This window comes from Sciurus carolinensis, chromosome 16, assembly GCF_902686445.1.
Source record: "Sciurus carolinensis chromosome 16, mSciCar1.2, whole genome shotgun sequence".
Lineage (NCBI taxonomy): Eukaryota > Metazoa > Chordata > Mammalia > Rodentia > Sciuridae > Sciurus > Sciurus carolinensis.
The window spans coordinates 43,536,876-43,562,603 of NC_062228.1; the positions used below are offsets into that span (position 1 = coordinate 43,536,876).

Sequence of the window (25,728 nt, forward strand, 5' to 3'; positions counted from 1 at the left end):
GGGGAGACAAACAAATGAAGAAGGAGAGGAAGAATAACATGTGTTATCAGTCATGCAGAGAATGAAAGAGAGGTGATGTTGTGTGAACAACACCTGTGCAGGGGAGTCAAGATTTAGTTGGAGGCACAATGGCAGCTCTGAGATTGAGTCATGTGAGTTGAGATCCAAAAGAAAAGAGGAAACCATCCCTGCCAAGTTCTGGGAGAACCATGTTGCCAGAAGACAGAATGGCCATCACAAAGCCTCTGAAGCAGAAAAGAACTGGGAGTGAGTGCGATCAGCGAGAAGACCGGCATGATGGGTCAGGCAAGATGGCACACACCTGTAATCCCAACAACTCAGGAGGCTGAGGCAGGAGGATCTCAAGTTCAAAGCCAGTCTCAGCACCTTACAAAGCCCTAAGCAACTTAGTGAGACCCTATCTTGAAGCAAAAAAATAAAAAGTTCTGGGGATGTGGTAAAGCACCCCTGAGTTCAATTCCTGGTGCAAAAAAAAAAAAAAAATGGCATGGTTAGGATGAAAGGACCAATAAGGAGCTTGTGGGGTGACATGAGGATGTGGAAGATTCAGTGGCCTCATGATGGAGGGCCAGGGGGACTTCAGGAGGAGTTTGGATTTCACTCCAAGTACAATGAGAAGCCACTGGAAGTCTTTACACAGAGAAGTGAGGGAATATGATTTATGTTTTGGAAAGATCTTCCTAGCTGTGGTGTGAGGACTCCAAGTAGGACAAGAGTAGAGGAAAGGAAGCCAGGTTCTAAGCTGGTGTAGTGGTCTAGGTGGGAGCCAATGGTGCTTGGATCAGTTGTTCACAGTGAAGGAGTGAAAAGGGGAGTTTGGGAGAGTACTGCATCACAGAAACCAGGAAGGAGTTTTAAAGCAGGAAAGGTTAAGAGGGGTTGTTAAAATGTGGACTGCTGGGTCCCAACCCCAGACATGCTAGTTCAGTATCCAGGGCAACAGAGGATGTATATTTTTAATAAGTTGTCATGTGATGCTGATGCTGTTGGTCTGGGGGTCACATTTTAAATCAACTGACCTAGAACAATACTCAGATAAAAATTTAACGAGAGCCACACATATGATTTTTAAATTTCTAGTAACTACATTGAAAAAGTAAAAGAAATCTGAGTGATAGAGTCCTTATCTAGCAAGCCCAAGGTCCTGGGTTCAATACCCACCCCATGCAAAAAAAAAAAAAAATTAAAAAGAAACAAGTGAAAGTAATCTTAATAAAATATTACATTTGTATTTAATTAATTAATAATAAATCACTAATATTAACATGCCCAAAATGCCATCATTTCAACCTTATCAATATTTTAAAATTATTCATGAGACATTTTACATTCCATTTTTGTATTAAATCTTTGAAATTTCAGTGTGTATTTTATACTTGTAGCACATTTCAGGACTAGTCAAGTCTTCAAAAGGTATCTGTGTGGCTACTGGCTACCATATTGGACAGCACTGAACAAGCCTGGAATATCAGCTATTGTTGCAGGACCCACAAGTTAAGGATGGACACTTGCCTCTGAATTTAGCAAAAAGAATGAGCGTTAGCAATAAAAGGTTTCATTTTGTGAAGCAGAAGGAGAAGGATGGAGTATGTAGACACTTCCTTCCTGAAGTTTGGCTGTGGTTTTGCAACAGATGGGTCAGGCTGACAAGACTCAAAACCAACCCTAGATATTAACATCACACAAAAAGACAATCAGACATTATGTCCTTCCTGATGGAAGAACTCAACGTCACCCATGAAGTATTCTTACCCCAAAATTGAACCTGAATCTGACCCAGCCTCTATATCTACCAGTATGCAAGACATACAGGGGACAGTAAAACATATTGAAGGACACAAAAAGGTGCAACCAGCCAAAGCCAACTGTAAGATGAATGAGGAGGGGGAACAGTTATCAAATAAAAGTTAAAGAAGTACCGAACAAATACAATGTGCAGACCTTGTTTGGATTCTAATTTAAGCAAGCCAAGAGTTAAAAGACAGTTATAAGGCAATCAGGGAAATTTGAAGACAGGTTGGGTATTAGGTACTATTAAGGAATTAGTGTTAGTTTTTAGGTGTGATAAAATGTTATAGCTATGTTTTTTTAAAAGAACCTGGTATTTTAGAGATACATATTTATGGATGAAATCATAGGATGTCTGGGATTTGCTTTAAACTAATTCGAGGGGAGGCGGAATAAATAAAACAAGATGGGCCATATGTTGACAATTATTGAAGCTGGGAGATGGGTACTTGGAGGACCATTATACGACTCTATTTTTGTGTATGGAATGAACATTACCATAATAAGATTTTAAGTTGGGGGAAGGTGGCTGTGAAGAAAAAGAAAAAAAGAGGATTTTTTTTTTTTTTCTATCAAGATCCAATGCCATCAACAGGTTCGAGAGCTGATGGGACGGATTAGACGTAGGACAGTGAGAAAGTGGTTGAGCGGGCTCCGGGGAATATCCAGTCGTAGAGGGTGTTGAACTCTTTTGGTCGAATAAGGGCCGTCGCAGCCTCTCCTGACTGCTCTGCCTGCAGTACCGACAGCTGCAGCCCCACACCGTCTGCTACTATCTACCCACTAACGTCCTGTGGGACCCGCAGATCTCCCGCGCCTGCGCAGCACCGCCCTCCTCGGGGCGTGAAGCCCAGTCCCTACACCCCATAAACCCCCGCGCCGCTCTGGAGGCGCGCACTGACAGGGTGAGGCCCCCACCTCCAGACCTCCAGAGCAAGGTGAGGCAGAGGGTGTCACGTGGCATTCTGGGAAGTGAAGTTCGCTCGCCAGACTGGAGCCACGGCTTAACCTGCCCGCCAAACTACGCGCCCCACAATGCGCCGCGCGCATAGTTACTGGTCGGTGTGTTGCTGCCCCCACGTGGCGGATGAGCAGTTGTGCAGGGATCTGCGAATCGTGCCGAGAGGGAGTTGGGGCGATGGTGGGAACGCTGAGGGTCGCTTTGGGAACCACTTTCCAGAGAGTGAGGCTCCCAGACCTATGCCAGGAAAGGATGGTAGCAATGAAACTGGAGGAGGGCCTGCTATGAGGATTAAATGAAATCAGGACAGTAACTGTTGGCTGCATACTGTGGTTATTACAGCTAGTACTTGTAGAGTAAGCTCTTTTCCTGTGCCAAGTACAGCTCCCAGCGCTTTACATGTGTTAGCTTATTTAATCCTCTCAATCACCATTTGAGGTATTATCAAACCTCTTTACAGGAATGAAGTGGAGGCCCAGAGAAGGGAATAACGGCCAGAGTTAGTCGGGGATCAGTGGCAGAGCTGGGATTTGAACCCAGACTGTTGAGCTGCAAAGTCTGCTCTCTTTTACTATGCGTATCTTATTCTGTTATCTTGAGGTGGTAACTAGCACACGAATCCACTGAAAATGGCTATTAACAGTGTGAATCTCTTAGAGTTGGTGATTATCCATGCTATTCTTCCACAAATTAATGATTTAGACCTGCTCCAGGACAAAGTTTACAATCAAAATAGGTCTATAATTAGCACATGAATCATCACAGAATTCTGTTCACAGGGATCAAATTTCTGATTAGTACTTGAATCACCAGTGGTTTGTGTCAGAAGCTAGAGTCATTAAGTTTCTGATTTGCCCAGTGATACGAAGAGATTTTCTTCTTGCCCCCAAAGGCCTATTCCCTTTTGGTCCAGGTGACCTCCTCCTTGAATGTTGCCCTCATCCCTTTCCTGAAATCCACAACCACCACCAACAGGTAGTGTTCTTGTGCCTCTCCTTGTTCCTAAAGGAATATCACAGTGACAAACACAAGTTCAGAAATTATCTGTTCTCTTTGCTGCCTTATGAGGGAAACAAATCCAAAGCCAGGACTGTTCTGATTGATGGGCATGTTCCCACACAGAGGGCTCAGTAAATATTTGATGAAACAGCACTGGTCACTCGCCATCATCCTACACTGACCTCATTAGACTTATTAAACCAGGCTCACTTTGCACTCAAAGTAGTCAAATATGTGGTCACCCACTCCAAAAGCAGGGGAATGGTAAGTGGGTGGATAGTCAGGGTGGAATTGGGAACTTCTCCCTGGAGCAGGATTTGGTGTAGTGGGTAGAAGGTAACTCAACAGCTTCTTCCTACTGCCTGTCCCTAAGGTTATGGATCTGTTGGTAGCTAATACTGGGGCCATAATAATCCATACTCCCTTTGCATGGTTGTGGGTGGATGGAACTGCCTGGCCATGGGAATATATTCTCAGCCTATTTTGTATCCCGGATGACTGACTAGTTCTCTTTAATAAGATATGAACAGAAGGAATGTCTGTAGGTCACTACTGGACAAGTCCTTTTTTAAAAATACAGAACACTTCATGAGTTTGCATGTTATCTTGTTCAGGGACCATGCTAATCTTCCAATTTTAGTATATGTGCTGCAGAAGTGAGCACTGGACAAGTCTTTTAAGAAGTTGGTAAACCTCCTCCATCCTGTCTCCTCCCTTTTGCCAGGTGGACACTAGTAATTCTGAGCCTTGGGAAATAATGATGTCACAAGATTAACAAGTCTGGTATGTGAATCACCAAATGAAGGACAGCTGCCAACCAACTAGGACACCTGTGAATGAGAAATAAAATATTGAATGAAGTCACGGAAATCCAGGGGGTTATTTGTTATAACAGCTGGCATTATATTAACTAATACACTGACCCTTCCTGTCTGGGCTCCTGATGTCTATAAAGCTTGAGCAGTAGTCAGTCTGTGAAATGAGTCTCTAATCTTCCAATTGTGTCATTCAGGCTTTCATATAGAATATCTGTACAATGTCCCAAAGTCTCTATGCTTGTTAGTTATTTCCCCCCCATTCTTTGCACAAATGTAAACTTTTCCCCATGTGCTTATGGAAGTCTTCTTCCATGTTGGTAGCTGGAAGTCATTAAGGCAGACCCTGACAGTCGCATCTAGGTCTTCCAACTGTATTAAGCAGAACCTCATGCATGGGGGCTTCGTGGTTGCTCTGCAGAAGTTGGTGCCTCCTAGAACCCGTTAGTGTGATTTAGAGTGATTAGTGTGGTGCTGGAAATGGGGATACACATCTTCCTGCCACCCCTTTTGATCCCCCCACGTGGAGATACCTTCAGGTTTGATCTTTAAAGTGAGTTCCTAGTCCTCAGTCCAGATCTATGTGCTAATTACAAAGCTGAGCTAATTCCAGTGAACCCCACTGACTGGCCTTGGGCTGGTGGGTGCTAGGTGAGGGATAGGAAGACACCACTTCCTCCCTCCTTGCTCTGACAGCCCCTTGACTTGGAAGGGGACTTAGAAAGTGACCCTTTTTGGCAGACTGACTGATTTCATTTATTTGGATTCACGTGTGTTGCGTGTGTGTGTGTGTGTGTGTGTGTGTGTACTCTTTCCTGTGGGTGTTTAAACCTGAACCATGTGTTTCTTGGGGCAGGAGTTCAAGAGAGAATCTGTGTGCAGAGTGTTTCTACACACATGCCTGGTATGAGGTTGTGTGTCTGTGCATGTCTCTCTATCTGAACATGAGCCCATGTGTCTGCACGTATATGTTCCAGCAAGCCTCAGTACCTAATGTGCATGTGTGAGTACGGGTGTGTCCCCTGCATGTCTGTGTTTATTGGGGGACATTCTGTGTGCATAGGGCTGTGTGTGGACAGGAGCAGTCTCCTTTCCCCCAAGGCCTCCTCAGCTCACAGGCAGTTTAACCTCATTCCTTCTTCTGCGGCTGTTTCTGCTGGTTCTGCCCTCTTCTCCAGATGTTGCAATTAAGCAAATGCAGCAATTAAGCAGTCCCCCAAACAACCATCCCACCAGGATCCCCTTCCCGGAGCTAATGAGGGGTTACAGCATGTGCAGACCCACTATCCAGGCTCTCAGGGACCCCAAGCTGTACGTGCTATAACAGGAAGACACAGGCGAGCTGTGTGTACACCGCATAAGGAGCCCCTCTGCCCCCCTGCCTCATGCGTACTTCTTCAAATCTCAGCATGATGGTCCCCTATTGCAGGGAGCCTCCTAGGCTCAGGATGGGAAGGAGAGATGGATTTGCCTCTGGAGCCCCATGCCCTCTGCTTTCCCCATAAGAGCCTGGGCTACTCTGGCCTGTGCTTTGTCATCACGGCCCTTGTTATCTTGCCTGTGTTCTTCCCATCCCAGCCCTGATCACCCTGGGCTGTCTGGAAATGTGACTCTCTCCCTTCTGAATGAGACAAGACCTGAGCTGTCTTGGTCACCATTGTATTTTATTTTATTTTTTCTGGGGCCAAGTCCTGGTTTCAATTTTACTCCCAGTACTAAGGAACAAGGAGGCTCCAAACCCCACAAACAGAATGGAAGGAAGACCCTGGAGTGTGGGCAGAAGGACGGTTATTCCCAGTAAGGAGACTTGGGATGGGCCAGGGGCAGGGACAGAAACATTCACGCCCCCTGATGCTGGTCAGAGGGTCCTGGGACCACAGCATGGTTACTTGGAGTAGCCTGGAGAGGGGCACACCAGTGGAAGGTTGGGGGGCAGCACCGGGGGCAGGGGGCCTTGGTCACACTTTTACTGCAGTGTCAACTAACATGACCATGTACCAAAATCCGTAACAAATGCTAAACTAATGACGGCGTCTGTGCCTCTGACCCTGTTTCTGGAACATACCTGAACTGCTACATCATTCCCTCAACTCACCACCTTTTAGCATAGCTGTGATGGACATTTCCCTGCACATTGCCGATGTCCTCAGTTTAGCCCAGTGGGTCTCAAAGTGGGGTCCCTGAATCACACTGGAATTTGTTAAAAATGCAAATGTCTGGGTCCCACCTCAAACCTACTGAGTCAGACTCCAAATCAACTCTGAGCTTAGGACCTGGAGGCCCATGGCGAACAAGCCCTCCAGGTGATTCTGATTGTCTAAATGTCAAGGAACACTGGTCGAAGCACCCTTTCTACTTTCCCATCTCCCAGATTTCACATGGCTCATAATACCATTTCTCCCCACTCCCCATACACACACAGGGACAATCATCATCCAAGGTGGGCAAGAGATGGTAGATAAATGCCCCAGATTCTCTACACTTTGCTGGGGGACTAAGGGGACAATTCTGATGTGTTCTCCATCAGAATTAAAGTTCTCTAGCCCCAGTTGCCCAGGCAGGTAACCTGCTCCTCATCAGTACACCTTCCTCTAGCTTTCTTTCTCCCCTACCCCAATCTTCCCTTGCCCCTATTTCATGGGCTCACCCCCCAAATTAGCCAGTTCCACTGAATTCTCCAGTCCTGCTCTCAAGATTGCCTCCATCTCTATCCCTCTCTTTTCCCCAGTTCCACTAACTCTGTAGCATCTCTGAAGCTTCTGCAGCCTTTTTCTGAGTTTCTGAGTGACCAGTATCTGCTGTGCTGGGCCAGGAGCACTGATGAACTTTGTTAATGATCTGGAAAGGCGGGTCCCAGGGCCGAGTTAATTTTAGCTGCAATTTTTCAATACACATAAGTGCAAGGAGCCAAAAGTCTATTCTGAAACCTTCAGCAGCTGAGGGATGCCACAGTGAATGTGCATCTACACCCCACCCCCAAGGTCACTCTACTCCTCTACTCAGATGGGATACCTGAAGTGGTTTCCAGGACCACTCAGGTTCTCTAGGGTATGGCCATGTCTACCCCAGACCACCCAGACCAAGACTGTCTACTTTGGACCAGGAGTCCTGCAAGATCAGTTCCCTCGAGTTGCTCTAACCACATTGCCAGCCTTATAGACCATCAACCATCTTTCTTCCTGAGATGCCATCCTTGGATTCCCCCCTCTTCCTGTCCTGGTAGCATCTTTTCTGGGTAGTGACCCTGAGAGGGAGGAGGGGAAGACAGTGGACGCACTTCTCTGGACCAACCTGGCCAACCCCCTGCCTCTGAACCATTTCCTATCTTCTCTTTCCTCCCTAGGACATCTTCTCAGTGCATCTTGAAGTCTACTCCTAATCCTACAGAGTACAAAGACTTGGATCCAAGTTTGCTCCTTGCAGCCAGGGAAAGGAGCCTTGTCAAGGAGGTCCTCTGGCCTGAAAGGCCAGGTCTATTGCTGGGCAGAACCCAGGTAAGGAAAATTCACCTAGAGAAAGGACACTTCACCTGTAGAAAGGACATTCCAGGGAGATGGTGCTGAGATAGAGAGGCAGGAGACAGGTGTGTGTGTTGGCCAGGAGCTGGATAGATGGCCAGGACGGAGAGCTACTTCAAGGCTATGAATGAATCCCAAACGCACATATACGCATACCCATCCTCACAGTCAAGTTGCCCCCAAGTGTTGCATATTAAAGCCTGTGGGTTTGCGCGTGGGTGTGCATGCCTATCTCTGTCTCTACTTGTCCTTGCCTCTTGTCTATTTCTCTGAGTCTCTTTCTGTCTCTGTATTTTCATCTCTCCTTGAAACACGTGTGCATTTCTATCTATATCTCTCATTCTGTTTCTGTCCCTCAATCCAAGCCTGCCCATCTTTTTCTGTCTCTATCTCTGTTCTGTGTCTCTGCCTCAGTCTCTGTGTCGGCCTCAGTCTCCTTGTATCCAGGGATTCTCGCTCCCAGAAGTGCTAGGGCGACTCCATGGGAGGTGGGGCCAGGGCGCGCCTTTGAGAAGGGGGGGCTGCCTACGCCTTTAAGCGCGGGCGCGCGCGAGGCCTGCGCCTTTAAGCGCGGGCACGCGCGCGGCCCTGGGTTCCCGGCGAGGAGGCCGCGGGAGCTCCTGGACCCGGCCCGCCTGCCCGGCCCCCGCCCGGCCCCCGCCCCGGCCCCGGCGGGGGAGGGGTCTCTGAGCGCGGCCCCTCCCCCCTGCGCCCCCGCCCGCGCTGCGGTGCCCCCATCCCGCGTGTCCCTGTCTGTCAGTCAGTCCGTCCGTCCGCGCCCAGGCCTCGCCCCACCCCGGCCCTGGGGCTGCCGGGCCGCCCCCCTCCCCACCGCAGCGGACCCCCTCCCTCTGGGCCAGCCCCCGCTGCAAGCCGGGAAGCAAGCCGCGACGCTGCCGCCCTAGACCCTGGGCCCACACCCCCACATCGGGGGTTTTCACCCCGAGATTGAATGGAGAGATCCGGAAACCGGAGCCTGGGACCCTGATCTGGGGCCAGCACCCCGAGATCCAGCCGTGAAACCCGCAGACCTGGACCCTGAACCCCAATATCTGGAACTGGAATCCCAACAGCGGTCCCTGGGACCCCAAGACTTGGAAACTGAATCCCATGAATTGGAGCATGGACCCCAAGATTTGGTATATAAGCCCCCAAATCTGGAGCTGAATTCTCAATTCTGTGCCTGGCACCTTGAAATCTGGGACTGGATTCCAAAATCTATATCCCAGAACCCAGTTTGAGAACTGAACCCTGGGATTTAGGCCTCAAATTCCAGATCCCAGCCTTGGGATTCCAAGACACCTGAACCTGAATTTGGGCCTGAAGTCCTTCCTGCAGACCTGAATGCTGAAATCTGGGGCTAGAGACCTCCAAGTCTTTACTCAGCAACCTAGTATCACAACACGGAACCCCAATATCAGAATCCAGGATTGGACTTGGGACTTAGACCCTAAACTTCCCCATTTGGCTTATTTAGCATCCCAAGACTGGAGCTGGGAAACCCTGACCCTGTACCACCTAAAGTTGGGCCAGGGTCTCTAAAACTGGACCCTAGAGATCCAGTATTTGGAGATCTGAGATCCTAAGTATCAAGATCTGGAGACTCCATAGCCACAGATTTGAGCTGAAGCACAACAGTCCTTCCAGAGACCTCAGGAACAGAGAAGGCATGACCGGACACGCCCTCTGGAGTCCTGACCTCTGACCCCCTTGGAGCCTGAGGACTCCGCTCCCTGGGGTGACTTCCAGCTCAGGTAAGGCCACTGAGAGACCTCCATAGTGGGGAGGGTCTTGGGAGGAGCTTTGTGACTGGGGTGGAGGTAGGTGAGGACCAGGTCCCCTTGGCACTCTTGGGGTTCCCCTGGAAAAAGACATTTCATTCCTCACAGGTCTACCTCCAGCTCCTGCTCTCCCTCCAACACTCCCAGGACACTTGGCCAGCCCTACCCCTCTGACCTCCTCATTCCCAGCCGATAGCATCTCCAGGTCTCTCATGCCACCACCCTTACAGCTTCTCACCATCTGTCCTGTCTGACCATCTCCAGCTGCCTTTCATGTCCACCCCCACTCTCTGTAGTCCCTTTCTCCACCTCTCTTAGTGATCATCACTGTTCACCTTTCCTCTCTGATATATTTGACAGCTCTGTCCACAACTCCTCTCTCCAGCCACCTCTGACTACTGCTTCAGTACTGAAGCAGTGACCATCTTTGACATCTCTGTCCCCTGTACTTCTCTCTAATCATGTTCCACTGCTCTCTTGCTCTCTGTCCACCCCTGGCTCTAATCCTGGGTCTGTGACCATCTCCAACCATGTTTGACATCTCTGTCCACCACTCTTCTCCCCAGCCCATCCTTTCTCTCTACCTTCCCTCTCTCTGATCGTCTTCCACCATCTCTCCTGCCCTTCACCTACCCCAACTCTAACTCTGTCTACAACCATCTGACCATCTCTGGCCTTTCCTGGTCCCCTCCTGGCCCCCTTTCACCCTCTATCTCTCTTGATTGTTGATCTCTGATTATTTCTACCATCTCTACCATTATTTCTACCATTTCTACCATTTCCTTCCTCTGATGACCTCTCCCCACCACCACCTCTCATGCTGGCCGGCTGTCCTGGTCTCCAACTGATTCTAATATCTGTCCTTTCTCCTCTCTCTGATCACCTCTCTGGCCTTTGACCACATCTGATCACTTCTTTCTCTGACTACGTTTGACCAACTCTCCTAGACTGACCATCCTGATCACCTCTGACAACCTCTCCCCTCTGGTCATGTCTGACCATTTCTGACCATCCCTACCACCTGACCACCTCTTCTCTCAGTGGCAGTCGAACATCTCTGCCTTCTGGCTTACATTCTACCCATCCTGGCCAGCTCTCCTATTCTTTGATCATCTCTACCCATCCCTAGCCACGTCCCTTCTCTCTGACCATCTTTGTTCATTTCTCCTACCTCTGTGCCTCCACTACACATCTGAGTCTGTGACCATCTCCTCTGACTTTGGACTGTGTCTGACCACTTCTCCCTCTGAGTATCTTTGACCAGCTCTGCTGCTTGCAGCCCACGGTGACCTTCTCTCCCTCTGGGGCCACTCTTCTGGCCATGGCCTGATGGCCTGCCATAAAGCCTCCCCTCTTACCTGCAGGCCGCCCCCACCCGCGATGGCCGTCCTCCCGTTGCTCCTGTGCCTGCTACCGCTGGCCCCTGCCTCGTCTCCACCCCAGCCAGCCACATCCAGCCCTTGTCCCCGCCGTTGCCGCTGCCAGACCCAGTCACTGCCCCTAAGTGTGCTGTGTCCAGGGGCGGGCCTCCTGTTTGTGCCACCTTCGCTGGATCGCCGTGCAGCTGAGCTTCGCCTGGCAGACAACTTCATCGCGGCCGTGCGCCGACGTGACCTGGCCAACATGACGGGCCTGCTGCATCTGAGCCTGTCACGTAACACCATCCGTCACGTGGCAGCCGGCGCCTTTGCTGACCTACGGGCCCTGCGCGCCCTGCACCTAGATGGCAACCGGCTGACCTCGCTGGGCGAGGGACAGCTGCGTGGCCTGGTCAACTTGCGCCACCTCATCCTGAGCAACAACCAGCTGGCAGCCCTGGCAGCTGGTGCCCTGGACGACTGTGCGGAGACGCTGGAGGACCTCGACCTCTCCTACAACAACCTCGAGCAGCTGCCCTGGGAGGCTTTGGGCCGCCTGGGCAATGTCAACACGTTGGGCCTTGACCATAATTTGCTGGCTTCTGTGCCTGCTGGCGCCTTTTCCCGCCTGCACAAGCTGGCACGGCTGGACATGACCTCCAACCGCCTGACCACCATCCCACCTGACCCCCTCTTCTCCCGCCTGCCACTGCTTGCCCGGCCCCGTGGCTCGCCTGCCTCTGCCCTGGTGTTGGCCTTCGGCGGGAACCCCCTGCACTGCAACTGCGAGCTGGTGTGGCTGCGGCGGCTGGCTCGGGAAGACGATCTCGAGGCCTGTGCCTCACCACCTGCATTGGGGGGCCGCTACTTCTGGGCTGTGGGTGAGGAGGAGTTTGTGTGTGAACCACCTGTGGTGACCCACCGCTCGCCACCCCTAGCAGTGCCTGCAGGTCGACCAGCTGCTCTGCGCTGCCGGGCAGTAGGGGACCCAGAGCCCCGTGTGCGCTGGGTGTCACCCCAGGGCCGGCTGCTGGGCAACTCGAGCCGTGCCCGTGCCTTCCCTAATGGGACACTGGAGCTGCTGGTCACTGAGCCAGGCGATGGTGGCATCTTCACCTGCATTGCGGCCAATGCAGCTGGTGAGGCCACTGCTGCTGTTGAGCTGACTGTGGGTCCCCCACCACCTCCACAGCTAGCCAATAGTACTAGCTGTGACCCCCCGCGGGACGGGGATCCTGATGCCCTCACCCCGCCCTCTGCCGCCTCAGCCTCCGCCAAGGTGGCTGACACCGTGCCCCCTACTGACCGTGGCGTCCAAGTGACTGAGCATGGGGCCACAGCTGCTCTCGTCCAGTGGCCAGATCAGCGGCCCATCCCAGGCATCCGCATGTACCAGATCCAGTACAACAGCTCAGCTGATGACATCCTCGTGTACAGGTGCAGGGGCCAGGCAGAGGGGTAGCTGGGTGGGGGAGTGAGGAACGGGGAGGATGGAGGGCACACCCATGAATACCCCAGATGAAGCACAGCTGAGGTCACAAAGGAAATCAGATGGCAAAGGTAAATAAATCTGGCAGTGAGGCAGAAATGGTAAGAAGAAATCAGGCAATAAGGATAAAATAAATCAGACTATAGAGCTAAACAATATCAAGCAGTAATGATAAAAGAAATGAGGCTGTAGAGGTAAAAAGAAATACGGCCGTAAGAGTAAATGGTAACTAACAGAAGGAAATCAGGCAGCAAGAGTAAAAAGTAATCAGGCCAGCAGAGTAAAACGTTAATGGGGGTGGGGGAGGGGGATAAAAGCAAATTTCAGCAGTGAAGGTAGAGAGAGAGAGAAGCCTAGTTTCCTAGATGATGGCTTTATACAAGCCAGACTGCAGGAAGAAAAAGATCAAGCAGGAAGGTGCAGGGATGGCAGGGGAAATGAAATGAGGCAGCCCTGTTACAAAGGAAGTAGATCAGAGTTGAAAAGGAAAACTTGAGGGAGGAGGTTAAATAGAGACTAGGCTTTGGGTTCATGCAGAGTGAACCCTATTCATCTGGAGTTCTGATAATGGTGACATATCAGTTTCTGATTTGCTGAGTCAAATCAAACCTAGTTCAAGCTCTTCTTTCTGGGTGAACAGAAATATCTTATTTATCACTCTTGGGGGTCCCCTTCTCTCTTCCATGATTGCAAACACAAAACCTGGAGTTTTACAGACTCCAAGAGGTGGAGTGCTTCAACTTCTGTCCCCAAGCCAGGGAGCACTTGGGACATATGGTGGAAAGTGGTAGCTGCTGACACCTCTCACCAAAGTCCAACCTTGTGTGAGCAGTTGTTGATGACACCCTGTTCTCACCACCAGGCTGGGCCAAGTGTGTAGTCCCGAGGTGTGGCTGCAACAACTGAGCCTCCCAAGAGCTGAGCTGTACAATGTGGGAACCCAGTACCAGGACCCCCTTCCTGCCTCTGGGACCCATCCCTCAAGAGATCATCACTTGATTTTCCTTTCAATCCTGATTCCACTCCTTTACTCAGTAGATTCCATAGAGGGCTCCCCACTGAAAATCACACAAGTCCTAGCCTCCTTGTCTGGCAGTTAGTGGGACCAATGGCCTTTTGGATGGCTACCATCCACTGGCAATCCTGGAGATTTCTGTTTCTCTCTGAATAAAGCAGTTTAGGAATAAAACAAGTTAAATCTCCAACAGGGTACCTGCATCAACAGGAAATATGAGGGAATTGGGTGGTAAGGTTAAAAGGAAATGGGAAAGGTAAGGATAACAATAGACATAAAAGGGAGTTAAGTGATGGCGCTGGAAAGAAATAAGGCAACAGGGAGAAAAAGAAATCAGCAGCCGTGATTCAGATGACAGGACTCTCTGGGAAACAGACTACAGATATGATGATAGTAATAATAAGGCAATGAGGCTAGGGGGAAATTTTTTGGCAGCTTAGAGGAAATCAGGCAGCAGGGGTACCGGGGAATCAGGTAGTTAGATTAAAAGATTAAAGAGAATTCTGGCTGTACACTAGAGGAAAATCAGGCAGCTGGAAAAGGAAAATTAGGCAGAGACTGGCCGAGAAGTTGAACAGGAACCAGAGGGAAATTGGGTGAGGGTCTGGAGGGAGACGGGGAAATGAGATTAAAGGGAAATTGGCTGGCAGGCTAGAAGGAAAGGGGATTGGGTTAGAGGGAAATCAGACAGGGTTAGAACAAAATTGGGCTGGAGAGGTGTCTGGCAGCAGGACCAGCAGGAACTTTTATGGTCAGATCAGAGTGAAATCAGGCAGAGGATTGGGGCGAACTTGGGCAGGGAAGCTAGAGGAAAGTTGGGCTGCAGGGTAGAAGGAAGTCGGGTGGCATCGGGTATAAATACATGAAACAGGAGTGGAGGAACATGGAGCGGTGGGCTGAGGTTAAATCGGGAAGGGGGCCCAAAGGAAAAGCAAACAGATTCCAGGTGGCAGGTTATAGGCAAGCAAGAGGGAGGACTAGAGTGAAAATGGAGAACAGACTGGAGGGACATCAGTCAGGTGGCTGAAGGGGTGTCTGAGAGCAAAGGAAACTGGGAGGCTGGCCAGAGGGAACTTGGTGGCTAGACAGAAATGAGGCAGCAGACTGGAGGGAATCTAGCCCCGCAGGGCTATGGGTGGGGGAGAGCAGAAGGTGGGTGCTGGGCAGTCAGGGACCTGACTCCACCTGCCTGCTCCTCCAGGATGATCCCGGCGGACAGCCGCTCGTTCCTGTTGACTGACCTGGCGTCAGGACGGACCTACGATCTGTGCGTGCTTGCCGTGTACGAGGACAGCGCGACGGGGCTGACCGCCACTCGGCCCGTGGGCTGTGCCCGCTTCTCCACCGAGCCTGCGTTGCGGCCGTGCGGAGCCCCACACGCCCCCTTCCTAGGCGGCACAATGATCATCGCGCTCGGTGGTGTCATCGTGGCCTCCGTACTGGTCTTCATCTTCGTGCTGCTTATGCGCTATAAGGTGCATGGCGGCCAGCCCCCCGGCAAGGCCAAGACACAGGCGCCTGTCAGCAGCGTCTGCTCCCAGACCAACGGCGCCCTGGGTCCCACGCCCACTGCACCCGCCCCTGAGCCCTCTGCACCCAGGGCCCACACCGTGGTCCAGCTGGACTGTGAGTCCTGGGGGCCCAGCCATGAACCCACGGGACCCTAGCTGGGCACCCACCTCAATGGCTCCTCTGGCTCCAGGGACAGCAGGACCTGGACACCCCGCTGGACCTGGCCTCAGACTCACCAAATTGCTCACGGTTTTTAAAACTCTGATGGGGAGGGTGTCGGGGCACCGGGGCACAACAAGAAAGTCCTATTTTTCTAAGCTTGGGCCTGGGCTCTCGCCCTTTGTCTCTGTCTGTGGGGCGTGGGGGAATGTACAGGGGTCTGGGACTGGGTGTTCCTCCTCTGGGGAGAGACTCCCCAGTACAACATGAGGTCCTGGGGCAGGAGTAGGGGGCAATGAGGATGTTCATTCAGTTAACAGACATTCCAGGGGTGTCTACCTAGATGACACTGCAGTGACCTGAAAGCCTTGAGCCCTGCCCTCAGGGAGCATAAAGTCCAGTGGGAGACACAACTTCAGGCTGTGGAAGCCCAGAAAGACTGGGGGTATGGTGATGAGGGAAGCCTAGGGGATTGTGTAGCCCAGAGTGGTGCCTGCTCAGCCTGGGATGTGGTCAGAGAGGGCTTCCTGGAAGAGGAGACCCGTGCTCTGAGAAAGGCATCTGAAAGAAAGAATTGGGCAAAGAACAGAAGAAGCTGTTCCAGGCAGAGGGCACAGATGAGCAAGGGCTTAGTGTATAATAGGTGCTGTGGTGGAGCGAAGGCAGGAGGGCTGAGCAGGGCTCAGGACCTCTAGGCCAAAGAGTTCAGTCTGGGGCCTGATGGTGTGGGTAGCCAAGGAGGATTCAATGCAGGGACGGGATACGGTCAGGTTTGGGCTTTAGGAAGATCCTTCTATTTAAGGAAGATGAACTCGAGGAAGAGACTGAAGCCGGGAGCCCAGGAGGAAGCCAGAACAGGCTGATGGGTTAGTGAGGACAAACTTGGACTAGGGCAGGGGTGGGGGAAAGGAGAAGGGAGTAGGTAATAGAGACATTCAGGAAGCTGAGTGGATGGTTATAGAGCTGAGGGTCTTGGGGAAAGGAAGTGCCCTGGGCTCTGATCAGGGAAGGGAGATGGTGGGACCAGTAGGAGGGGCAGGTCTGGGGAAGATGCTCTGGCCAGTGTGGGTTCCTTGGATGTGGGGGATCCAGAGGATGTCCAGAGGGTAACATCAAGGATGCCAAAGAACTCCTGGTCTGAGGTTGGAGCTAAGGAAAGAAATGAGGGCTTTGTCAGCAGAGATGGGAACTGGGGCCACTTGGGGTGAGATGGCCTCTAGGAAATGTCCCAAGTCCCAACCACTTTCCATATTTAAGGGGGAAACAAAAATTAACAAACAATACAGAAGCAGCAGACAGAAGGACCAGGGAAAGAAAAACTAAGCAGTTCAGATCCAAGTAACTATTGTGTTTAATAACGTAAAAGTTGAGGTGACACGAGCAAGAGCATAGGGAAGGGATCAGTGGGGGCAGATGCCACGTTCAGCTGATTTGAGAGTAGGAGGTGAGAAAGTGTAGACAGGGCATATCAGTGGGCTAGAGCCTGGTTCAGTTTGATCTGGAACTGAAGGCCACACGTCTTTACAGATCTGGTTCTCACTCCATCTTTGTCATAGGCCCCCTCCGGTACCAGGCCTGGTAGTTTGTAGGACCAAACACTGGGCCTAAGAAATGTCAGGCCTCACTGGAGGTCCAGAAATGGGATTGACAACCAGAGGAACAGCACCTTCTGAACTTCTCTAATGGAAGGTCCAGGCAGGAATGTGGAGGAAACTTAGATCCCATCCCATCAACCTTCTGGAGTAATGCTGGTATGAGGGACATGGTAAGGAGAGCCCAAGACTGGACTGACCATTTGTTCTCATGCCCTGGTCACATGACTTTGTCCTGCTGGGATGACAAATCTTAGATTCTCCAACAGTTCTGTGGTGGATCTTGGCCTTGGAAATAATATTCCATTAACCATGGGAGCAACTTGAGTCCCAGGGGCCTGGTCTGATTCCCCGGTTCCCCAGCAGAAGGTCCTTCCTCTTATGAGGTCCTTCCTCTTATTGTTTGTTATCCTTGGTTGACTGGGATCATGTAAGGTCATCAAGGTCCTGGGGAGTGAGAGAATTGTTTGTCAGCTACAAAATACCAGTTTCTGCCATGAGGGGGAGCCAGAGTGCACTGTTCCTGAACCCTCCTTTTAAATTTGAACCACATTTTCTGTGTGCCTACTGTGTACAATGCACTGAGGACTCAGTGCTGAACAAAAATAGAGGCATAGGTCCTTCCCTTACATAGCTCATCATTTGGTGGGAACACAAATGTTAAATAGTCATAAGCAAGTTAAAAGCATCCATGGTGACAAGGGGTATCATGTAGGAGAGAGAAGGAACTGTGAGACTATCATCAGGGGACCTGGCCCAAGAAGAGAGGTTGAGGAAGGCTTCCTGGAGGAGGTGAGCCTTGGCTGAGATCTGGAGGGTGCTCAGGTTGGAGTTCACTAGCAAGAGATGGAAGAGCATTGCTGAGGGGAGCATGGAAAGCAAAGGGAGAGCAGGAGGCCAGGCGGCTGGGGTGGGATGCAGGAAGGAGAGTAACGTAGCTTTGAGGGCAGAGAGTGGGCAGGAGACAAGGATGCAGGACCCTGTAGGCTGCTGGGAGGAGTCTGGATTTTATAAGTGGCATTACAAGTCATTGGAGGGTTTTGACCTATGAGGAAAGTTGTGTTCCCTGATCTCAAGACAGCTCCAGTGGCACCTCTGTTTCCATGTGGATGGTAAAGGGGAAACCAGGGAGGAGACTACTGCAATGGTCCAGGCAGAAGGGTGACTGGAACAGACTGGGGCCTGAAGTGAATGAGAGATGTGAGGCATTATCAGAGGTCTCCAGCCGTACCCAAGAAAGGACAGAATACACTACTGTCCAGCTACCCAGAACTCAGCAAAAAGAGCTGTAGGACCCTGTTCTCTGATATCCAGGATCCATCCCCTAGGTGTGGCAGCTAATCTCTGTAGCACAGGCATGAAGGAGATTTTCCAAGTCCAAGTCCAAGTGCATGGAGGCTGAAAAGCAGACGCTGTGTCTGGCTGGGAGGATGTGGACACAGGGAATGCACAGCCAGAATGGGAACACACACACACCCAGTGATGGCTTATTACAAGTTTGGGAGGGTATGGGGCAGGCCAGTTCCTCTAGCGTGGCTCCCTTTGCTCCCCACAGGATGCTTGGACCATCCCTCATCTCCTGTGCAGGAACAAATGAGCACATGTGTCTAGGATTTAAAGTTACAATTTAGCCTGTCCAGTCCTTCCCAGCTGAACCCTCCAACTTCCTGAGCTCAGGAGTACAGCTTTTACTGTCCATTCCCTACCTGGCTTTGGAGAATGCCCGGCACAATATGGAGACCAAAACTCCAGTCTATTGAGCCTTTTTTTTTTTTTTTTTTTTTTTTTTTTTTTTTTTTTTTTTTGGTATTAGAGGTGAATCCAGGGGTGCTTTTACCACTGAGCTATATCCCCAGTCCTTTTTTGTTTATTTATTTTTGAGACAGGGCCTATGTTGCTAAGGCTGGCATCAGACTTGCAGTCCTCCTGCCTCAGCCTCCCAAGATGCTGGGATTGCAGGTGTGCACCTGGCATACTGAGGCATTTTCTTGAAATGACTATAGTCCTAATACCAGAATTGTCCCCAGCCTTCATGCTGCCAGATCCAACCCATGTGTCTTGGAGAGGCTAAGTCTAGCCCAGGTGCTCAACCTCTGGAGATGCTTGTGACCCCGGCAAGGCCTCCACTAATGCCAAGCTTTTGCAACTCTCTCCATGAGCTCATATGTGGGAGAATCTATTAGGAGTGTTCCTGAAGAGGACAGTACTCCTCTGGGTGGAACCTGGTGGCTCCTGCCTGTGGTTCCTCATTGATGTCTACATCTCCACCTCCATGCTTCACGAAAGTAATGCTAGGTGTCAATGCTTGGTGTTGCCCTGATCTCTGTGCACCAGTGCTGGGGATGTAGTGGTGACCAAATAGCCTAGGCCTTACTCTCTCAGAATTCCAGTTCTACAGGAGCAAATAGACACTCCCCTAATGACAGCCCAGAGTAGTTGGAGCTGGGGTGGAGAAGTACAAAGCAAGAACAATTGGGGTCTGCTTTCACAGAAGCCCAAGAACTTCATGAACTCCCCATAGGGGGCCCCAAACTGAGCCTAAGACAGAAGGTGGGGAGAATCCAAGATTTCTAGAAGGCAGGGTCTGCTTTATGACAGTGTGACCTGTGGAGTCACCCAGCACTCCACACTTAGCTTGCTTTTAGGCCCTGGGGCCACCATTTTTAAATTCTTCATGAATTTTTGAACACAGACCCTCCCATTTTCTTTTTTCTTTTTGTACCAGGGATTGAACCCAGGGGCACTTAACCACTGAGTCACATCCCCAGCCCTTTTTTTAAATTTTATTTTGAGACAGGGTCTCACTGAATTGCTTAGGACCTCACTAAAGTGCTGAAGCTAGCTTTGAACTCGTGACCTTCCTGCCTCAGCCTCCCAAACCGCTGGGATTACAGGCGTGCAGCTCCGCACTCAGCTCTCATTTTCATTTTGCACTAGACCCTGCAAATCAGAGCCAGTCCTGCCTAAAGGGGAGAACACTTGAAGGATATACAAAGAGAACCAGGGCAGAGAGGGCCTTCTAAGGAGAAAGCATGCGTCAAGCCAAGAGGAGAAGAGAGGGGAATGTCTTTTTTTTTTTTTTTTGGTGCTGGGGATTGAACCCAGGGCCCTGTGCTTGCAAGGCAAGCACTCTACCAACTGAGCTATCTCCCCAGCCCGAGGGAATGTCCACTTGAAGAAGCGGCTGGAGCTGGTGTGGCTAGAGCACAGGGTGGGAGAAGAGACATGACGGGTAAGCTCAAGGTCAAGGGGTGGGCAGAAGTCAGCGGCCAGGCCAAGGAGTCCTGATGCCATCCCAGGGAACTGTGGAGCCAGGGGCATGATAAACAGTGGAGGGAGACCATCACTTTGCACTTTAGAAAGACCCACTTGCTGCTGTGGGGAGGGAGGTTAGGGGCCTATGACCAAGAACAAAACTGAGGCTTCCGCAGCCTGTCGGGGGCAGGAGGAGAGGTCAGTGTGGACAGGCTCATGAAGAACCCCAAACGCTTGGATGAGAGACGCACCAGGACACAAGCTTGGGAGAATCCAGAGCCACAGAATGAGCCCAGAGCTTCATTTTCACTTGAAAATTCTCACCATGGGGTGGGGGGAGGGAGCACAGAGGTTGGGTTGCAGAATGTCACTGGTAAGTACTTGAAAATCTTTTTATATGAGCACTCGCGTGGCTACACCAATGGAGGTGAATGCAAAATTGGCAAGAATTTAGAGTATAAAATGTAAGACTTCAAAGGACTTTATTCTGGATGTATTCTGGCTTCAACTCTGTGGAACCCCTGGGGCACACTTCACTCTCCCCCGCCCTCTGGTTACAACCAGCAGTTCCTTGGGAATTTCCTCTTCAACTTCCCCCTAAATGCTATTCCAGCCCCAGGGCTGGAAACTGACCTCCTTCTTCCTTCCCTTCTCACCTCCTTCTGGCGCATCCACCCCAATGCCTTCGTTTTTCTTCTCTGCTGCCAACCTCTGCCCCTCTCCTTCTCCACGCTACTCTCTCTCTCCTTTCTCTGGAACACAGCATGTGCTACTTCTCAACTACATCCACAGCCCCCTTTTATTTTATTTTGAGAAAGGGTCTCGCTAAGTTTTCCAGGCTGGTCTTGTACTTATGATCCTCCTACCTCAGCCTCCTGTGTCACTGGAATTACAGGCATGCACCACCATGCCCAGCTGACCCATCTGGCCTCTCTCTTAAACTCCAGACCTGGCTTATGTCAACTTCCTGGACCCCTCCTCCTGGACAGCCCCCAGCTCTCACCCACCCTGGCCTGTTTCTTCCCAAATGCACCCCTCCTCCCAGGTCCCATCTCAGGGTAACTCCTACTCAGCTTCCCCTATGTCCCTCCTACCACTTCTTCCCTTCTCTGGCCCTGTCCTGATCTAGCACTGGCATCAGACATCTGGGTCCCTGCACTGACCTCCCTCTGGGCTCCCAGCCTCAATCTCCCCACTCTGGTAGAAAACCTTCCTAAAGCCAAACCAGACACCTTCATGGCTACCGGGGACAGACTCTAAGCTCCTCCACCTCCTATTCCTATGCTGTCCTCCTCCCCGCCACCCCCCCCCACACCCATTTCCAGGTCATGTTCCCACCTCAGGCTGGAAGGAAATTTACTCCCTAAAGGGCAGGAACTTTCAGATCTTCCTTCATGTCTATCCAGACACTCTTGCCCCTCCCTTTCTGGAGACCCGCCTTGTCCTTCCCTTCCAGACCCTCCTCGGAGAGGCAGCTCCATTGCTCTCCAGTTAGGACTTTCTGGGAGGATTGGAGTGGAGGACAGTCATTGTCCTCCCTCCGCCTCACATCTGAGCACATGGCATCCTCTCCTGCTTCTGTCTCCAGTCACTCTGTGACCCAGGAGTTCAGGCCTCCAATCCCTCCTTCCCCAAACTCAGGAATTCAATTCCCCAGTTCTCTCCTCCCTCAGACACAGGAACTCAATCTCCATTCCTCCCCTCCTCAGAACCCAGATCCCCAGCCCCCAGGTTCCCAGAAGTTCAATCTAGAAGCTTGTGTCTCCCACCTCAGCAGGCTCAGTGGGGGGGCGCCCCTCTTTTGTTAGGATGACCTTCAGACCTGTCATCCTCCCCTGCCCCACCAACGCTGATCCCTGGTGGTGTGGCAGAAACGTGGAGTCCTCACCCTTCCAAGCCCAGCCACCTCTCCACACGCAGAGGCTGTCCTCGGGAGAACCCTCCTTCTAGACTCTCAGTCTTCATATTCTTTCCCTATACCCATCCTCGTTCTCTCCCTCGCCCTCCCCCGACATCTTTTTTCTCTTCACTGTAATTCTCTTCCATCTTTTCCTCTCCCTCTTTTAGTGTCTATGTTCATCTCTGTCTCTTGAGTCCCCACATCTGTCTCTCCTCCCTTCTTTCTCTGCCCCTCCATCTGCCTCTTGTCCTTTCCCCATAATCATCATGATTGATGGCACCGCGTCAGACTGCGGCCGAAGCTAACAGCTATTCATGAGCTGACTGGGTGGGGGATGCTCAGGGCCAGACCTAGGCATCTAAGATGGACTATAAATGCCTCCTCTGAGTATTCCTGGCCTCAGCCTAGCTCCTGATAGGCGAGACGCCCCGCCTTGCTTGTTTCCCTGGGCTCTAAGACCTGAGTCCTTCTCTGGAATTCCCCTTGTGCCTCCTGCTCCTACAGTGGGAGGCCAAAGAGAAGACTGGCAAGGCCTCCAACCCTTACCCAGTTATGGCTGCCCACACGCCTGCCCTGCCATGCCTTGGTACCCTGGGTTTCCCAGGGGCTGCATGATCCATGGCAGACACAGAAGGCAGGTACTCTGGCCAGCCTTATAGCAGAGGACTGGTTATGCTGGCTGGGGTTGGAGGGCTGTGACAGAGGGTTGACAGTGGAACTTCTTGGGATAGGACCCTGGCCAGTGGGGACAAGGGCTATTTGGACAAACTCTGTGCCAGAGGTTAATCAAATAGAAGCAGGCAGAGCAGGTGGTCCAAAGGAAGCCTTTAAGCTAATATTTATATTCAGGATGTTGCTCCAGGGCCTTTCCATACATCATGTCATCTATAGCTCTGTGAATCTTGTGCTGATAACCCCTTCCCAGACGGGCAACAGAGGCCCATAGAAGTTACCTTGCCCAGGTTCATACGGCTAGAACCTGGCAGTCCGGATTAAAAACGGATTAAATCCACCCGGTTATTCTGACTCCTCTCCCCTCCAGGTTCCCTCAGACTCAACAGCTGCGTTTGTGCATTTCTAGGACCGCCACTTCATCACAGCTTTCTTGGAAAATGGGGACGCTGAGAAGCTTGACTTCTGCTGTATGTGTTGCCACCACCCAAAGGCCCCCAGACGGTGGTGCAAGTGACAGCGCCTGAACGCTGGCGATGAATCCATGTGGGCGCGCCTTCCTAGACGCGGTGCCTGCGCCCACTGCGCCGCCTGCTGGGCACTTACTGTTGGTGGCGGTGCCGTTGCAGCAGCCCCGCGACAGGCACAAGGAGTTGCGGTGGCGGCGGGGGTTCAGTCCAGGTGCCTGTGTCTGACGCACCCTGTGCTGGTCCTGCTGGATCGCGTCCAACACCCTGCCGCGGCCGATCCTCTTGCACCTCGAATGGTCCCAGGCACTGGAGTATAGGTTCCATATCCAGTCCCGCATCCTGGCCACCCATCCTGGCGCGCTACTTACTGGCTGGTCACAGTTGTCTACAGCTAGACACAGGCCTGTGGACACGCGTCCGAACAACCGCTGCCCAGAATCTCTGGGGCTGCATCAGTGGTTCCCTGGCCCCGAGACAACGTGTAAGTGGCGGTTTGCAGCCTGGGTAACCTGCACTTCTGCCGGGGCGACGTCCAAGGGACGCTGTGCGCGCGCTGGTGTTTCTTTGGCAGTGTGCCGGTGCTTTTTCTGGTGGCAGCCAGGGCTCGCAAAGGTGCCACCTACGATCCTTTTTTCGTGCTCATGTCATGAATTGACACGATCAGCTGGAGCTTCAAGCTCACTGTACAGCCGTAAATTTCCAACGTGGTAGTGCTGATGGCTCACTCCTACTTTGGGGGACCTGGACAGGTGGCCATTGCCCCACCCCGGCACTGGCACCTCGTCCCTACTGGCCCCAAGCCACATCAACACCAGCAGCATTCTGGCAAAGCCAGCTCAAGGCTTCCCTTAACAGAGGAGGCATAAGCATACTGGTATAGCGTTGGGCACGACCTGGAGACTCACAAGTCGCCAGTGGGCGTGCTCAGCTTCCAGACTGTGGCTGTAACTCAGCTGGAGATTCAGGAGACCCGAGGACCAAGGGTCTTGGAAAGTGAGCAGATGATGGAATTCCTGAGGATGGAATCTGAGGAAAAGCACAGCACTGTATCTGATTGCTCTAATAGCAGCCAGAGAAAGTTTTTAAATGCAAGTCACGTTCCTTCACCACTCAGAATTCTGCAACGTAATTATCCCACCTCCCTGCAAAAGCAAAGTCCTTTCAGTGGTTTATAAGGCCCTACACCTTTGCTGCCATAACCGCTCGCTTCCCACTGTGTCCCTCCCTCAATCTACACCAACTACACTGATCCCCTTATTTTCTTCTTCCTGCCCCAGAGCCTTTGCCCTGGCTGTCCTGGTGATATCCCTCTGGGTCATTCTCTCACCTCCTTTGCTCAAATGTCACCTTCTGACTGAGGCCAATCTGACTACCAGATTTTATTTTATTTTATTTATTTGTTTATTTATTTATTTATTTATTTTGCGGTACTGGGGATCGAACTCAGGACCTTGTGCTTGTGAGGCAAGCACTCTACCAGCTGAGCTATCTCCCCAGCCCATGACCACTAGATTTTAAATCACAAACTCCCACCTCCTACATTCACTAGCTCCTTCCCTGACTTTTTTTTTTTTCATAACACATATTGCTTTCTCTATACTTATTTATTCTTTCTTGGTTACATATATGTTCCTTTAAGGCAATGATTTCCCATTGTTTAAGTAGGTCTTAAGATACACATGTACAATATGTAGGTGTCTAGCCTGAATGAATTTTCACATACATGTATAGCTATGTAATTGTCATTTAAATGAAGCTGTAGACATTCCATCACCCCAGATAGCTTCATAAAGTCAGATTTTTTTAACCAATGTTTTGTTCACTGTTGACTAGCCAGAATCTCTGACAGTGCTCAGCACTAAATAAATACTTGTGAAATGAATAATATTAGTTACATTTTGTTAAATGTGCACCACATCAGGCGGGCATGGTGGTGCTCACCTGTAATCCTAGCTACTCAGGAGGCTGAGGCAGGAGGCTCACAAGTTCAAAACCAGCCTGGGAAACTTATGCAAACTGTGTTTCAAAATAAAATATAAAAAAGGGCTGGCTTTGTAGCCCAGTGGTAGAGCATTTGTCTAGCATGTGCAAAAGACCCTCAGTTTGATCTCCAGTCCTAAACACAGACACACACAGACACACACACACACACACACACACATACCACATCATGTGCCAGGTGCTGGGCTCAGAGAGAAAATTGTTGGCCAATACCACTTTTTATTTATTACAATGTAGTATGCAAATAAGCCAGCAGGGCAGGGATAAAGTAACAATGGTTAGTACTGAGTGCTTAATTCTGTGCATTCAAAACCTAGGGACTAGACAAGCTCTCTACCTCTGAGGTATGACCCAGGCCTCTGCATCAACTTTTTATCTTCCTGCCAGCCTTTAAGCTATAATAATATGGTAACAATAATATT

General features: G+C 51.0%; 1 protein-coding gene and 1 pseudogene across 1 annotated transcript; one reads left to right on the top strand and one right to left on the bottom strand.

The window, feature by feature from the left end:
- Window positions 1-4,339: 4,339 nt before the first annotated feature.
- LOC124967680 (uncharacterized) lies at window positions 4,340-4,433 on the bottom strand (annotated as a pseudogene).
- Window positions 4,434-8,674: 4,241 nt separating this feature from the next.
- Lrfn3 (leucine rich repeat and fibronectin type III domain containing 3) lies at window positions 8,675-15,557 on the top strand. Its single transcript, XM_047527485.1, has 3 exons — window positions 8,675-9,856; window positions 11,248-12,678; window positions 14,947-15,557. The coding sequence occupies exons 2-3, from the start codon at window positions 11,264-11,266 to the stop codon at window positions 15,410-15,412; spliced, it is 1,881 nt and encodes a 626-aa protein (XP_047383441.1). The 5' UTR covers window positions 8,675-9,856; window positions 11,248-11,263; the 3' UTR covers window positions 15,413-15,557.
- The last annotated feature ends 10,171 nt before the right edge of the window (window positions 15,558-25,728 follow it).

Bases quoted from the DNA above. Each gene is read 5' to 3' on its own strand.
- Lrfn3 (XM_047527485.1), top strand. From the start codon at position 11,264: ATGGCCGTCCTCCCGTTGCTCCTGTGCCTGCTACCGCTGGCCCCTGCC. The intron at 12,679-14,946 runs GTGCAGGGGCCA...CTGCTCCTCCAG, and splicing joins GATGACATCCTCGTGTACAG to GATGATCCCGGCGGACAGCC.